The sequence below is a fragment of the Pteropus medius genome, unplaced genomic scaffold (genome assembly GCF_902729225.1).
Source record: "Pteropus medius unplaced genomic scaffold, Ma_sr-lr_union100, whole genome shotgun sequence".
Lineage (NCBI taxonomy): Eukaryota > Metazoa > Chordata > Mammalia > Chiroptera > Pteropodidae > Pteropus > Pteropus medius.
In genome coordinates this window covers 17188447-17202827 of record NW_024340696.1, presented here as the reverse complement: position 1 = coordinate 17202827, position 14381 = coordinate 17188447, and the positions used below count along the sequence as shown (strand labels likewise).

The window sequence follows — 14381 nt, the reverse complement described above, 5'->3', positions numbered from 1 at the left end:
TCTTCCTGGAATTGCCAGTTAGTGAGCGGGCAAATGAATTGTTTCACTATACAAAACGAATAAACAAAACGAAGCACATGCCCTCTGACACGGATTTGTGGCAGGCTTCTCAACTATCACACACCAGGGCTTTATGAAGTAGCTTTGAGAAAGCAATAACCCAGTTTCAGGGTTCATTCAGCTACCCTATCACCCAATCTCTGCTAAGGGTAGAATTTCCCATGGCACAGTGATTAGATTTTTTTCCAGAGGGAAATGGAGACAAAGGGAGGGTGGTGGGAGGGAAATATTCTAGCTCAGAGTACAAAGGCTGCATTTCTAATTCCAGGAAACTTTCCTCTTTGGTTTTTCCTCCAAATAAAATCGAGGCATGCTTTTAGGTCCGATTCTCCATCCGCATCTACGCAGTTCTAGCACTAGTGCCTTCAAGGCAGGATAGTTAGCCTAGAGATGTGCTCCCTCCGCATCCAGGATGCATCTCCAGAATTTTTTCTTAGCCCCTTACTCAGCCCTCTCCCTGTTCTGACTCTGAGCCTGAGACTCCAGTGTGTAAAACAAGCCAAGGCCAGGAGGAAAGATGGATAGCCTTGGGACATTCCCCTCCCGCTACCTCCAGGATAAGGCTCCAGGGTATTATTTTCCTTGTCCTTTGTTCATTCAGCTTTGGCTAATCATAATATCATTATAATATCTCCTGCATTGCAACTACCATGTCTCCACTGACCCCCAACAAAAGCCTGTAATCCAGACAGCCCAGGTTGACTCATCCTTCCTTTGATTTTGCCTGCACTTTTTTCTTAAGTATAAGCTTTCTCTTTAATAAAACTTGTACTGTCTTGCTTGCTGCTTGTCATGTCCTTGAATTCTTTCTCACGCATTAAGACAAGAACCTGGTTACCAGAGATGTAGGTTGCAATTCTTCCTTGGACCCCCGCCCCGCCCGGCGCTCCCACATCATTCTAAGGCTGTCCTGCCAACTCCCATCTGGAGAGCCTGTTCCACTTAGGCCCATGGACTCTCTTTTCAGAGCTGAAGTACGGGATGAATAAATATCTTCAAGAACTTTTGTGACTAAGTCCACTTGTTTCTCTGAGTCCTCTACTTGCCCTGCTTAAAAAAAAAGGCCACAGCTTTAAAAAAAAATTTAAAAAAATAAAAAAAACAACACAGCACTACTGTGATCAACATTGGCTCACCAGCAAGAACAGGTATACTAGAGTTTCCTGAGTGTCGACAGGGAGCATACTACATTTACCAAGCTGGACCTTTAGAGAGTCACTAAATCCACTCAAGAATGCCAGAGTGTTAAAAAGAAAATAGCAATCAAGGTCAAGTCCAGTCATATTGATGACAGTCAAACCTTTGCTTTGTTAAGCACCTGAGTGCCTTTCCAATGTTTTCTCAGGCAGCAACAAAATTCATGGCTGTAAATCTGAAGAAAATCCTGAGCTACTTGATTTAAAAACATGCCGCCTATTTTGCATGTTTCTAGATATACCAAGGCATGTGCAAAATTGAAAATGTGGCTTCAATGACAAAGCAATAAAGTTCGTAGGGTATAAGGGAATCCACACCCAAGTACCACGCAATCTGTAAGCTAATCACCAACACACACAATAGCATAGATGTTGCAAGAATGGACAACTTAATTTCAAATCCTGATTCTGTAATTTACTAGCTATGAAACAGCAAACAAAGGATGTCATTTGCCTGAGCCTCCATTTTCTCCTCTATACACTGGGGATATGGAGCACAGCTCAAAGAGAGATCCAAGATAATCTCTGTCAAAACCCTCAGCCAATATCATACTCAATGGTGAAAAAGTGAAAGCTTTACCTCTAAGATCAGGAACAAGACAAGGATGTCCACTCTCACCACAGTTATTCAACACAGTACTGGAAGTCCTAGCCAGAGCAATCAAACAAGAGAAAGAAATAAAAAGAAATAAAAAGCATCCGAATTGAGAATGAAGAAGTAAAATTGTCACTTTTTGCAGATGACATGATTCTTTAGATAGAAAACCGTAAAGACTCCACCCAAAAAACTATTACAAATAATAAAGAAAGTTGTACGATATAAAATCAATGTACAAAAATCCAGTGTTCCTAAATATTAACAATGAAATCTCAGAAAAATAAATGAAAAATGCCTTTTGCAAATACAACAAAAAGAATAAAATACCTAGGAATAAACTTAACAAAGGACACTGAAAACTACAAGACACTATTAAAAGCAATTGAAGACACTAAGAAATGGAAAGATATTATATGTTCATGCACTGGAAGAATCAACAGTTAAAACGGCCATATTACCCAAAGTAATATACAATTTGATGGGATTTAATGCAATTCCCATCAAAACCCCAATGGCATTTTTCTTTTTAAAGAAATAGAACAACAAAAAAATCAGATCTGTATGGAACCAGAAAAGACCCCGAACAGGCAAATCCTGAGAAAAAAGAACAAAGCTAGAGGTAAATCACTCCGTGACTTCAAATTATACTACAAAGAAACAATCATCAAAACAGCATGGTACAGGCAGAAAAACTGACACACAGACCAATGAAACAGAATTGAGAACCAAGATAATACAGGCAAATAATCTTCAACAAAGGAGCCAAAAACATACAGGAGAGGGAAAAAAAGCCTCTTCAGTAAATGGGAAAATTGGAAAGCCACATGCAAAAAAATGAAACTAGACTGGTATTTGTCACCATATACAAAATGGATCAAAGATCTCAATATAGGAAATGAAAAAATAAAATACACAGATAAAAACATAGGTACTAAACTAATAGACCTTGGTCTTAGAGAGGATTTCATTAAATTTACCTCAAAGGCAAGGGAAGTAAAAGCAAAAATAAATGAACGAGACTATGTCAAAAAGCTATATGACTGAACTAAAAAGCTTCTGCACAGAAAAAGAAATCATCAACAAAAAAAGGCAACCAACTAAATGGGAGAATATATTTGCAAAACAACACCTTTGTTAAGGGGTTAATATCCTAAATTTATAAAGCCCACATATAACTCAACTACAACAACAAAAAAACACAAATAAACCAATTAAAAAATGGGCAGAGGAATTGAACAGACATTTCTCCCAAGAAGAAATATAAATGGCCAAGAGATATATGAGATGATGCTCAACTTCACTAGCTGTTAGGGAAATGCAAATCAAGACCACAATGAGATACCACCTCACACTTCTTAGAATGGCAATTATCAACAAGACAAGTAATAAGTATTGGAGAGGTTGCAAGGAAAAAAGGAACCCTCGCACACTGCTGGTGGGAATGTAAACTGATACAGCCACTATGGAAAACAGCATGGAGGTTCCTCAAAAAATGAGGAATAGAGTTACCATCTGACCCAGCAATCCCTCTTCTGGGTATATACCCCAAAATTTTGAAAACATTTATCCATAGCAATATTTGTACCCCTATGTTCATTGCAGCGTTATTCACACTAGCCAGGACATGGAAACAACCGAAGTGTGCTTTGATAGATGATTGGATAAAGAAGATGTGGTACATATGTGCAATGGGATACTACTCAGAAATAAGAGATGAAATACTGCCATTTGTGACAATATAGGTGGATTTTGAGAATATCATGCTAAGCAAAATAAGTCAGAAAAATTTGAGAACCATATGATTTCACTCATATGTAGGATACAAAACTGAAAGCAACAAACAAAAAAAAAGACAAAAAATCTCATAGATAGACAACAGTATGGTGGTTACCAGAAGGAAACGGGGGAGGTGGAGGTAAAGAGGGTAAACGAGGTCAAACATATAATGATGGAAATAGACTTGACTTTGGGTGGTGAACATACAATGCAATATACAGATCATGTTTTATACAACTGTACAATTGAAACCTATGTAATTTTATTAAACAATGTCGATTAAAAGAAAAAGATAATCTATATCAAGTGTCTGGAACACTTCAAGCATTTAACATATGGTACTGATCAATATTTCTTCTGGGTTTGCCAATTTAAATAACGTTTCATACATAATTCCTCAAATCATACATAATTCAGGGTGGCAAGTTATATGTGGGCTTTATAAATTTAAGATATTAACCCCTTATCAAAGGTGTTGCCTAGTGAAAGAACCTATAGTCAATGGGCCCTGGTTACTAAAGTAGCCTTCTCTCATTTGAGGAAATCTTGTGCAATTATCCAATGTAAAAACAAAAATTATATATATCTGATTTTGAGGATATTTTGATTTTGGGAATTTGGCTAAGCACAGGCAATTCTGATGAACAGCTTTTCTACAGGAGAACCCCGTCAGCCCCATCCTTTTTCAGTCCTCATTGTCCAGTGAATTAGGAAAACTTTGGAATACTACAGGGCCAAATGAGTTCCACCAGCATCAAAGCTGCAAAATCTTAGGAACCTGCTAATGTAGATGGGCAGAGGGCAAAACGCAGGAGCGAAATCCTTTGCAAAATCTAAACTCGCTCCACAGAATGGAATATTACTCAGCAATAAAAAGAAATGACAAACTGAAACATGCCACAACATGGATGAACCTTGAAAGTACTGTGCTAAAGAAGCCTGGTTCAAAAAATTTCATATTATATGATTCCTTTTATATAAAATATCCAGAACAGGTAAATGTATAGGGAAAGTTGATCAGTGGTTGACTAGGACTTAAGGGGGCTCGGGAGTGACAGCTAATAGGTACAGGTTTTTTAAGGAGGACGAAAATGTTCTAAAATTAGACTGTAATGATGGTTGCACACCCTGTGAATATAATAAAAGCCTTGGATTGTAAGCTCTTGACTAGGAGATGAAGGGGATGGTCTTAAAAACCTAACCAGACTAAGGAATCTATAGTCTGGAATATGTTTACTGATTGCAAAGCATACCTGTATTTCAGGGTTTTTCCAAGCTTTTGTTTTTTAAGTTTAGAAGAGCTTATATCTAATCAATATGCCAGTTACTGTGGAGAAAGACTAAAGTGTAGACCCTCAATCCTTGCCCCTCGGATTCTAAAATCTGAGGAGAAATTAAATACATTCACATGAAGAGACTTAAGAATAACAAGAATAAAAATATTCTATCAACACACATTACTATATAACACTTAAACTACTTAATTGGTTATGAAGAGGAAGATGTTAAACGAACATTAGTACTAGAAAGTAGGCAATGCCTCCCTAATGCATTTCATCCTTAGCACAGGGCCAGTGTCCAAATCAAACAAAAAACTTTGAAAACACTCATAAAGGGCGAACCAACGTGGGTAAAGTGTAACTAAGAAGGCAGAAAGAAGACGCCAGGCCATGGACCCAGAACGGCTTAAAGGACACAAGCCCCAGTGAGTTCAAGCCAGATTTCTTCCGCACCCACCAAGTGGCATCTTAGATTCGCTGAGCTGGGCCAGCATTTAGAAACTCTACAAGTCTAGGTAAACCAGAGATGGCTGCGGGGCCAGGGAGGTACATGGGACGCAGGAGACACAGGAAGGAGAACGGAGATGGGGAAAGGAAGGCCATGCGCTGGATGCGGAACTGGTCAGTGCAGGCCAGGCCCCGCCGCAAGCGCGCGACACGCTGCAGGAGCGAGGGGGCGGGCGGCGCTGGATCCAACTCACCTGCCCATTCGCCGAGCTCCGGTCCGACCCCAGCCTCATGACCCAAACCCCAGACCCGAAAGGCCATGAAGAGCGAGTACGAGATGCGCAGGGTCAGGTAAGCCACGGTGCCCGCGCCCACCCAGTACAGGAAGCCGGCCGCAGGGAGAGCGCTCTCCATGGTTTCCAACCAGGTCTCACTAGCTAGGTGAAAGAAAAAAAAACTACTGAATGAACAATGGGAGAGGCACCGGCCGTGACGGTGAGAACCACCCTAATAGGCGCCGCTCGGATACCGCGTCTGGCCTAAAAACCTCCCACAACGGCATATCCGTGCCGCCATTGGTGATCTAGCGTTTCCTTGCGCGTAATACGTCAGCCATTGGCTAACTCCAGTTTCACTGCCCCGCCTATTCACCCTCCCCCGTGCGCATCCGGCCTTGCTTGCGTTCTAGGGAGGCTGATTGCTCGTGTGCCAATCAAGATTCAGCCCCACCAAATACGTCACCACGCCCCAGGGATTTCGACAGAGGGAAACATGTCTCACCGTGCCAATAGCCTACGTCTCTCGTTGCCTGTAGCAGGAAGACTGTACTCCGATTTGCCAATCAGACCCAGCCTGCTTTGAGCTCGGGTTTGAAGCTGCAATGGGATCAGAGATGCCACTAGAGAATGAGAAGTTCGCAGTAAGTGGACGCGGAGCCATGGTTTTATTTTCACCTCTTTATTAAATACTTCTGTATCATTGTTAAATGTGCTATTATTGTTCCCATAAACTTTTCCTAATAAAGTCTTGTATCTCCCGTTCTATGCCTTCCCCACAGCACACCTTCACTCTGTAACACTCACTTACTGAGGACCTTCTAAATGCCGGGCCTCCCTCCCGCACTGAGCGTGAAACAGCATAGCTCCCAAAGTCTTGGAGTTCAAAGCAAACGACTTCATGGAGACAAATAACTAATACACAATGACATGAGGTGTAAGATAAATGAAAAAATATAGGAACACAGCTGGATAAACAATTAGTTTCGGGAAGAAACTCCATGTTTGAAATGGGCCTTAAAGAATGGTAGAGATTTTTTCTTCACTTTCTTTTTTATTTTCTTTTTTTTTTGTCGGGTGCGAGGAAGTGAGATGTGAGGGGGCGCAAAAGTGTTCAGTCCAACTAGAAGTATGGGAACAACCTCAGCAAAGTTCCAGAAGAGTAAGACCACAAGGTAAGTTTAAGAAATTGTGCAATGCAATAAAATGGTTCACATTTATTCTCTTATCCTGCCGTCAAGAGATTTTGTTTCCTTTTCTGGTATAAATTTGGGCTCATAGAAGGTACAGTTCTATTCCTGTTTTAACTAGCCTGGGAACTTAAACCTTTGAACTTCTCAGTCCTGTGTCAGTGCCTGAATATACATCAGACCTCCAGATAACCCTCTGATTACCCCCTGAAGGACTAAGAAAAGAAAGTTCATGTATCCTGACATCCATTATCCAGATCACCAGTCATCTGGAGGATTATCATCTTAGACCAAGCCAAACGCTAAGAATGCAAGACTGATTCTTAAGAATGTGCTTTTTACTATAAGAACTCTTAGCTTTTCTTTCTTCTTTGGAACACTCTTAGCATTGCCCAGTTGTGTTTCTAGTTTGCAAACTCTAAGAACCTTGAATAAATCTTTGTCATTTATTTCTAGCCATAGCCTCCAGACTCCTTTTGAGTCTGTTCAACACATGTCAGATGAATTAAGTATAACCCTAAGGCTGTGCTGTTCTTCATAAACTGTCAGTTGTATAGCAGAATTCAACCATGTGAGTTGAGCTGACACCATATTTTGTTTTAATTGAATGTGATACCTTTAGCTGGGGCAGCCTATCTAATTTAACTGAAGTCCCACCGCTATTCTCCTTCAGCCTCTCCCTGTTGTCAAAATCTTCACCTACAGTACAGCCCCAAATGTATATACCCAATTCATTGTTGCTCACCAGCAAAGGGCATTCTGGATATTCAGGCCCATTCTCCCCAGAATAGGGTGGAAGGAGGGTAGGAAAGATTTTTTAAACTAAAAATACATATTTTTGTTGCACTGTATGAAGGTCCATGGCCCCCACTAGAATTTATGATTATCAGGAACAAAATGCTGGGAATCCACAGGACCTAGAACAGTGCCTGGGACCTAGAGACCCTCAATAAATGTCTGACAAGTAAGCAGAAGTGAAGATACATTCAGTGCTCTAATTATATGTACCAGTAACAAGGTACTGGGTATACAATAGTGAGCAAATGATCAGTTCTTAGTCCTTATCCTGCTCTATCATTCATCAGTGGGTTGCCACTGTTTTCCTCACCAGCTACTCCTTCTCAGAGTCTTTTGTTGGCCCCTTCTCTTGCTGATCTCTAAATGATGCAATCCCCTTGGGCTCTGACCCCAGCTCCCTTTCCCTCATTACAGTCTCCTTACACAATTTCATCAGTCCCTTGGTTTTAAATACCAACTGTAAGCTGTTGTCTTCCAAATGTCTCTGGCCAAGGTCAGTTTCTGCTCAGGAGTGTGTGTGTGTGTGTGTGTGTGTGTGTGTGTGTGTGTGTGTGTGTGTGTGTGTGTGTGTATCTACCTGCCTACTCAACATTTTCACTCAGATGTAAAATAAAAATAAACGTCTCAAACTTAACATATTCAAAACAGAACTCTACCACCACACACACACACACCCATCTCTTCCCATCTCTGTCAAAGGCACCACTATTTGCCCCCTTTCAAAGCCCTAAAACCTAGAGGTCAACCTTGATTCTTTTCTTTTTTTTGTTTTTACGCCTACAGCAGCCGGTCTTCCTAGGTGGTCTCCCATCCAAATACTAACCAGGCCCGACCCTGCTTAGCTTTTGATTCTTTTCTTTCCATTACACTCCCATGTCCAATTCTTCAGCAAGTCTTGTTTACTTTACCTCAAAAATATTTCTTGTGACCACTTCTCCCCATTCCTGCTACTACAAGTCTAATCCAAATCACAAGCGTTTCCTGCCTGGAGTATGGCAATATCCTCCTAAGGTATGTTCTCAGGTGTGTTCTCCATGAAGCAACTAGAGTGTTTATTTTTTTAAGTAAATAACATATTATTTCTTCTGCTCAAATCCCTTCGGGACTTTATATCACATTAAGAACAAAGTCCTCCAAGACTAGTTTATGTGATCTGACCCTCCAGCAGCATCAATCACTACTGTGCTCACTTGATTCCAGCCACACTTCTGGGAGTTCTTCAAATAAGTTAACTTTATTCCAGTCTCAAAGCATACTACCTGTTCCCTCTCCCTGGAACCCTTTGCCCTCTATTTTCCAAGGCTCACTCCTTAATGTTATTTAGGCTTTTGTTCACACCTCCCCCTGGCCCTTAGAGTGGTTTTCTCTGACCGTCCTACATAAATATCCCAAATAGCCTCCTTCCTTTGTCCTCTCACTACTTACCTTTTATCTTAAAATGTTATTCTTATAACACTTAAATGCTTTCAAATTGTTTATTTGATTTTTGTCCACCTTCCCAATAGAATGTAAGTTCCTGAGGACAGTGACCTCTCCTTGTTCACCATTATATCTTCACCTTAGATGTACACCTAAGAGAACCTGATACTTAGTAGGTATGCAATAAATACCTATGTATTGAATGAATGCTGAACGAATAAATGAAAACAGTCTAATGGGAGAAACAGGCATCCAACTAATTATATGATAAAAAGCGTAATAAGTACAAAAAAGAAAAGAACTACTAAAAACTCTAATGCACACACCTATAATGATGGTCTACGCCTGTTCAGCAGTATTCTGTACTAAAATTTAACATATAGACGAGGGTTTCTAGAAATTGACATACGAAACTATGAATAGCTCTCCAAAGAGGAAGCAATATTATAAAACTTTTGGGTTTGGTGTCAGGTAAACCTGGGACCAGATCCCACCCAATTCTAACTCTTATTAGCTGTATGATCTTGTATGGATTTAGCTACCAATCATTCAAATTCTACATCTGTGTTCCCCTCTCATAGTTAGATTTCTTTCTGTCACCACATAGTTGACCCCTTTTACACCAACACACAATGCAATATATACATATGCCTTACTGTTAAATTGTATACGTGAAACTTACTGGGTTTCATTAACCAATGTCACCCCCCAAAAAATTAAATAAATAAATTTTTTTTAAAAGTCTACATCTGTAAGATGGGACATTATTACTTAAGCATTTAGCAATGATTGGCAGATAGATATATTAAGTATTCAGTGACGTAAGTACTACTTTTAGCCCTATTTTAAAGATGAAAAAACTGAGGCTTAACCCATTTAAGTAACTTTCCTATGGACACATAGAGGGTAGTCAGCAGAATTGGGATTTCACCTAAAAACGTTATGAAATCACATCTCAAGAGCTTGCTCAAAGAAGGCAACATAAAAATGGTTGAGGAGAAATAGAAGAATCTCTAGGAATATTTGGATGTTACACAAAAAACATACTCAGACACAACCACATTGGCTTTCAGTCTCATTTATTTAAAAGATTTGAATTTAAGAATAGTCTTGAATATAGAAAAATGCGAATCAACAATACTGTATCATATTGGTATACGAATGTTCCCATTTAATTTTAAATTCATTTTCAGTATTTCTGTTAATTCACTTTCAGATCGGAACTACTGAGGAAATCAGTTGTTCGATGTAGTGAAGGAGAATTCTGCAGTTGGGGAATTTCACAGAAGTAGGAATTTTTAAGAATACCAGTAGAGCCGAATCCTTCATTTGGCTGTACCATAACACTTACATATTTTTAACAGTTTGTTCTTCTATTTCATCTTCTTTTAAACATAGCTTAAAATATTGTACTCGATGTCTCATTTCAGTTCAGTCGAGGAGCTGTTCAATCCTGGGTTAAAAAAGAAAATAGTGCCATGAAAAACAAACCAGTTTAAAAGAAACTGAAATTTTTGGCATTAGTAATTGTGAGGTTCCCAAAAAGTTAATATTTTATTTCTTTAGCAAACAATATTACCATAGAAATGAACATTAACATTTATTATACTTCAATACTGCAATATCATTTTCAAAGTAAATTCACATACTTTATTCCATTCCAACAACACAAATCACCCCCATTTTTCCAACAAGGAAACAAATTCTTTAAGATAAACTTCTTACTTAAGAATCACTTTGATGCAGTAGGCCTGGTTTTAAAACCAAGACATCTACACTAAAAATCCAGGGCTCTTTCTACACTCTCACCTACTTATGAAGGAACTTAAGCTCATGTTTTACAGAACCTCTGCAAACATTTATAACTAAAACCGGTTGTTTTGAAACAACTGATTTAAAAATATAATTTTAACATTTTTTAAATTTATTTTCACAGCAGTATATAAAATATCCATATCCTGTTTCCATTAATCACATCTGGTAATTTGGAGTGCATTCTTCTATTGCTTTTTCTGTGTAAGTAAATTAGTGTAGGCAGAAGGCAAGAACACTAAAATATTAAATCAAGCTATATTCAAGGACTGCAATATGCTGATCAGTCCCTACAGCCAGACCAGGTGCTGCCGTTTCATTCTCATGTAGGCTCCTCCTACCTGGCATCTCACCACCAAAGCCTTCCCTTCTTGATCAGCTCGGCGTTGACACCCACGTCAAAAGAGAATGCATAAAAAAGTCCTTAAGCTGTAATTCGCAGAACTAAAGAATGATATATAAACTGAATTCCCCTAACACGACGGGTCCCTCTCACTGTGGCCATCTCTCTCTATTGTCTCTGTCCTTCTGAGTCTCTCTCAGGCTCTCTCACTCTCTGCCTCTCAGAGACTATGCTGTGTCAATGGAGCATTACCCCTTCTCTAATAAATTTTCCTTTCGACTCTGACTTTGGCAGGCATTTGAATTCTTTCTTGCTCTCAGCCAAGAACCCTTTTCTCTCATAGTGCAGGGCTTGAGCTCCCCACCCCCTTGGGGAACTTGCCCCCAAACTGTATGATATACATGACATACATACACATACTTTTAAAAAGGAAAAGTTGTGACCATACAAACATAATTCAACAATTTCTTTCTTCTATCAATACACCATTAAAAATACCATAGTGAAATCTTGACATATCAGTAGCATTTATTAACTGGATTTCTTTATCGTACCAGCCATTCTAATAAAACATCCCAACAGCCTTACCCACTTAAAAAAAAAATAGTGCCACCGTAAACAAACCAATTTAAAATTAGGTGACAGGGGGAGCAAACAGATGTTTCTGCAACATCATATTTCAAGCTATGATGAAATGACGAAACTTTTGGATGGTTACACAGTCAAATTTAAAGTAAATAATGAGAGAGAATTTTATAAGTTTTTCTTCACCTGACTACTTACTTCAGCAATCTACCCAGGGTTTGCTATCTTTACTCATACTTTTTTCCTAAAATTTCCAACTAGTTTATTTTCTGTTGCTTTTGCCTAGTTCTTTTCTTTCTTACCTTTATTGTATTTAGAAATATATTTGTTACATACAAAAGATTACATGAAATACATAAATTAGTCATAAAGCATTATGTAATGAAAGGCTGTCAACTCACCACCCAATTCAAGAACCAAAAACCAAGAACCTAACCTATCCCATCCTCTGAAGGTAAGCCCAGTCCAAAATGTTGTATATCATTCTACTACTTTTAAATATATAAAGTTTATATAGTATATAAATACTCTTTATATATACATATTAGTAAGTATATATTTAATCACAAATTTATATGAAATAATAATATATTGTTCAGTTTTGCATATTTTCTAACTCAATTAATAACCATAATGTTGTGGATGCTCAAGTATGCAACTCCCCCTCCAGGACTAAGACATTCACTCCCCTCCACTCCGCCCCCCGGGCTAGTTGCTGAGGGCTCACAGCTGTGTCTGGCTACAGGAACTGGCCTTGGCAAAGGAGTTGCTTTGCCCCGTCTCCACGAGCAGCCTGTATCCAATGCCTGGTTGATACAGGAATCCAAAAACCTGGCCTATTTATCTCAATTATGGACATCTCTGAAAGGCCACCCTAGCCTCAGAGCTCCCTGGGGAATCAGCTGAGGCTTCCATTACAACTGCACTGCTTCCTCAGAAGTTCAGCTTCTCCCTCAGCTTAACCCTGCTTCCCTCACTCCCTTACTGATGTTGTTCACCAGAGCACTTCATAAATAAGTCCCGTCCAAGCAAATCTCAGTCTCAGAGTGTGTCCCCAGGGAAACCTGACTATTTTGAGTTGAATAGTGTCCCCTCCTAAAGGTATGTTGAACTCCTAACTCACTGGCACCTAAGGATGTGAATGTGGCCTTATTTGGAAATTGGGTCTTTGCAGGCATAATCAAGTTAAGATGAGGTCATACTAGATTAGGGTCGGCTTTGAATCCAATTACTGTGTCCTTAAAAAGAAAGAGAGTCACAGAGAGAGACAGAGGAAGGAAGACTATAAGAGGGGGAAAATGTAGTGATGCCACTACAAGCCAAAGAATGCTAACAATTGCTGACAACAACCGGAAGCTGGGAAGAAGCAAGGAAGAATTTTTCCCTAGAGCCTTCAGAGCCCTGATTTTGGACATCCAGCCTCCAGAACTGTTACAGCAACCCTAAGGAAACTCATGCCTGGACCTAAAACCCATACTGGGGTAGTCTTCTGGGACTTGCTCTTTTTACTCATCATATTTCTAAGAATAAATCATGTTGTTTATTGTAGCTGTGGTTCTCCATTTCTTTTTTCTTCAATATCAATGGCAATACCTCATCAGAGATGTAGTACTAATAATATATACATATAAAAACTTTAAGTCTTTTAAAACGATTATGCCTCTGTTTTTGCGGTCCTAATATGTTTATTTTATTTATGTCTAATTTTTTGAGAAAAATTTCTGTATAAATTTTTAAATTCATTACATATCTATCTTTGTATGTGTGTGTGTGAGGCAGAATAATGACACTTCCCCCAAAGATGCCACACCCTAACCACTGCAATCTGTGAATGTTATCTTATGTGACAACATATTGCGATGGTATGATTAGGTTAAGGACTTTGCAATGGGGAGGCTATCCAGGTAAGCCTAATCTAATCGCTTGGAAGCTTAAAACTGGAGAAACTTTCCCAGCTTTGGTCAGAATGGGAGATGTGATTGTGGAAGAATGGTCAGGAGATGCAATGTTGCTGGCTTTGAAGAAGGAGGAAGGGGTCCATGAGCCAAGCAATGGGGGCAGCATCTGGAAGCTGAAAAGGGCAAGGGAACAAACTCTTCCTTAAATCTCCAAAAGAAACATTTTGATTTTAGTTCAGTGAGTCCTGTGTTGTAATTCTAACCTATGGAACCATTAGAGAATAAGAATGTGTTGCTTTAAGCCACTAATTTGTGATAATTTATAATAGCAGCAAAATAGTGTGCATGTGCTTGTGTGTGTCCAAAGGAAGCATACCTGGCTCTGGCCCCTCCCATCCTCTCTTGTTTACTAAACTCAAGCAATAAGGGCCTTCTCTGTATTCTTCAAAAGCAGCAAGGTCCATCTTACACCAACCATATTTAATCATTGTAAAAGGTCTGTTTGTCTCATTCACCAATGTAGCCCTGGGAAACACATAGTAGGCTCTGAATAAGTATTCATTAAGTGAACAAATGGATGATTATTGTAGTAGGAAAAGGGTAAAAGTTAGTGGTAGGGAGCAATAACTTTCAGTTGAAAATAAAATCATTCACAATTTTAAAACTATACAGTCTATCTTTTGGTTCTACTTTTCTCTTAAGTT

General features: G+C 39.2%; 1 protein-coding gene and 1 long non-coding RNA gene across 2 annotated transcripts in view; both read right to left on the bottom strand.

The window, feature by feature from the left end:
- HSD17B12 (hydroxysteroid 17-beta dehydrogenase 12) overlaps window positions 1–5888 on the bottom strand; it is a 131139-nt gene extending 125251 nt beyond the window's left edge. The window contains exon 1 of the mRNA XM_039867380.1: window positions 5612–5888. Coding sequence (XP_039723314.1) covers window positions 5612–5771 — 160 coding nt within the window. The 5' untranslated portion in view covers window positions 5772–5888. The remainder of the gene's footprint in view (window positions 1–5611) is intronic.
- Window positions 5889–10101: 4213 nt separating this feature from the next.
- Window positions 10102–14381, bottom strand: part of LOC120606290 (uncharacterized) — an 85105-nt gene continuing 80825 nt past the window's right edge. Inside the window, exon 6 of the long non-coding RNA XR_005653859.1 lies at window positions 10102–10492. This is a non-coding gene — a long non-coding RNA (uncharacterized LOC120606290). The remainder of the gene's footprint in view (window positions 10493–14381) is intronic.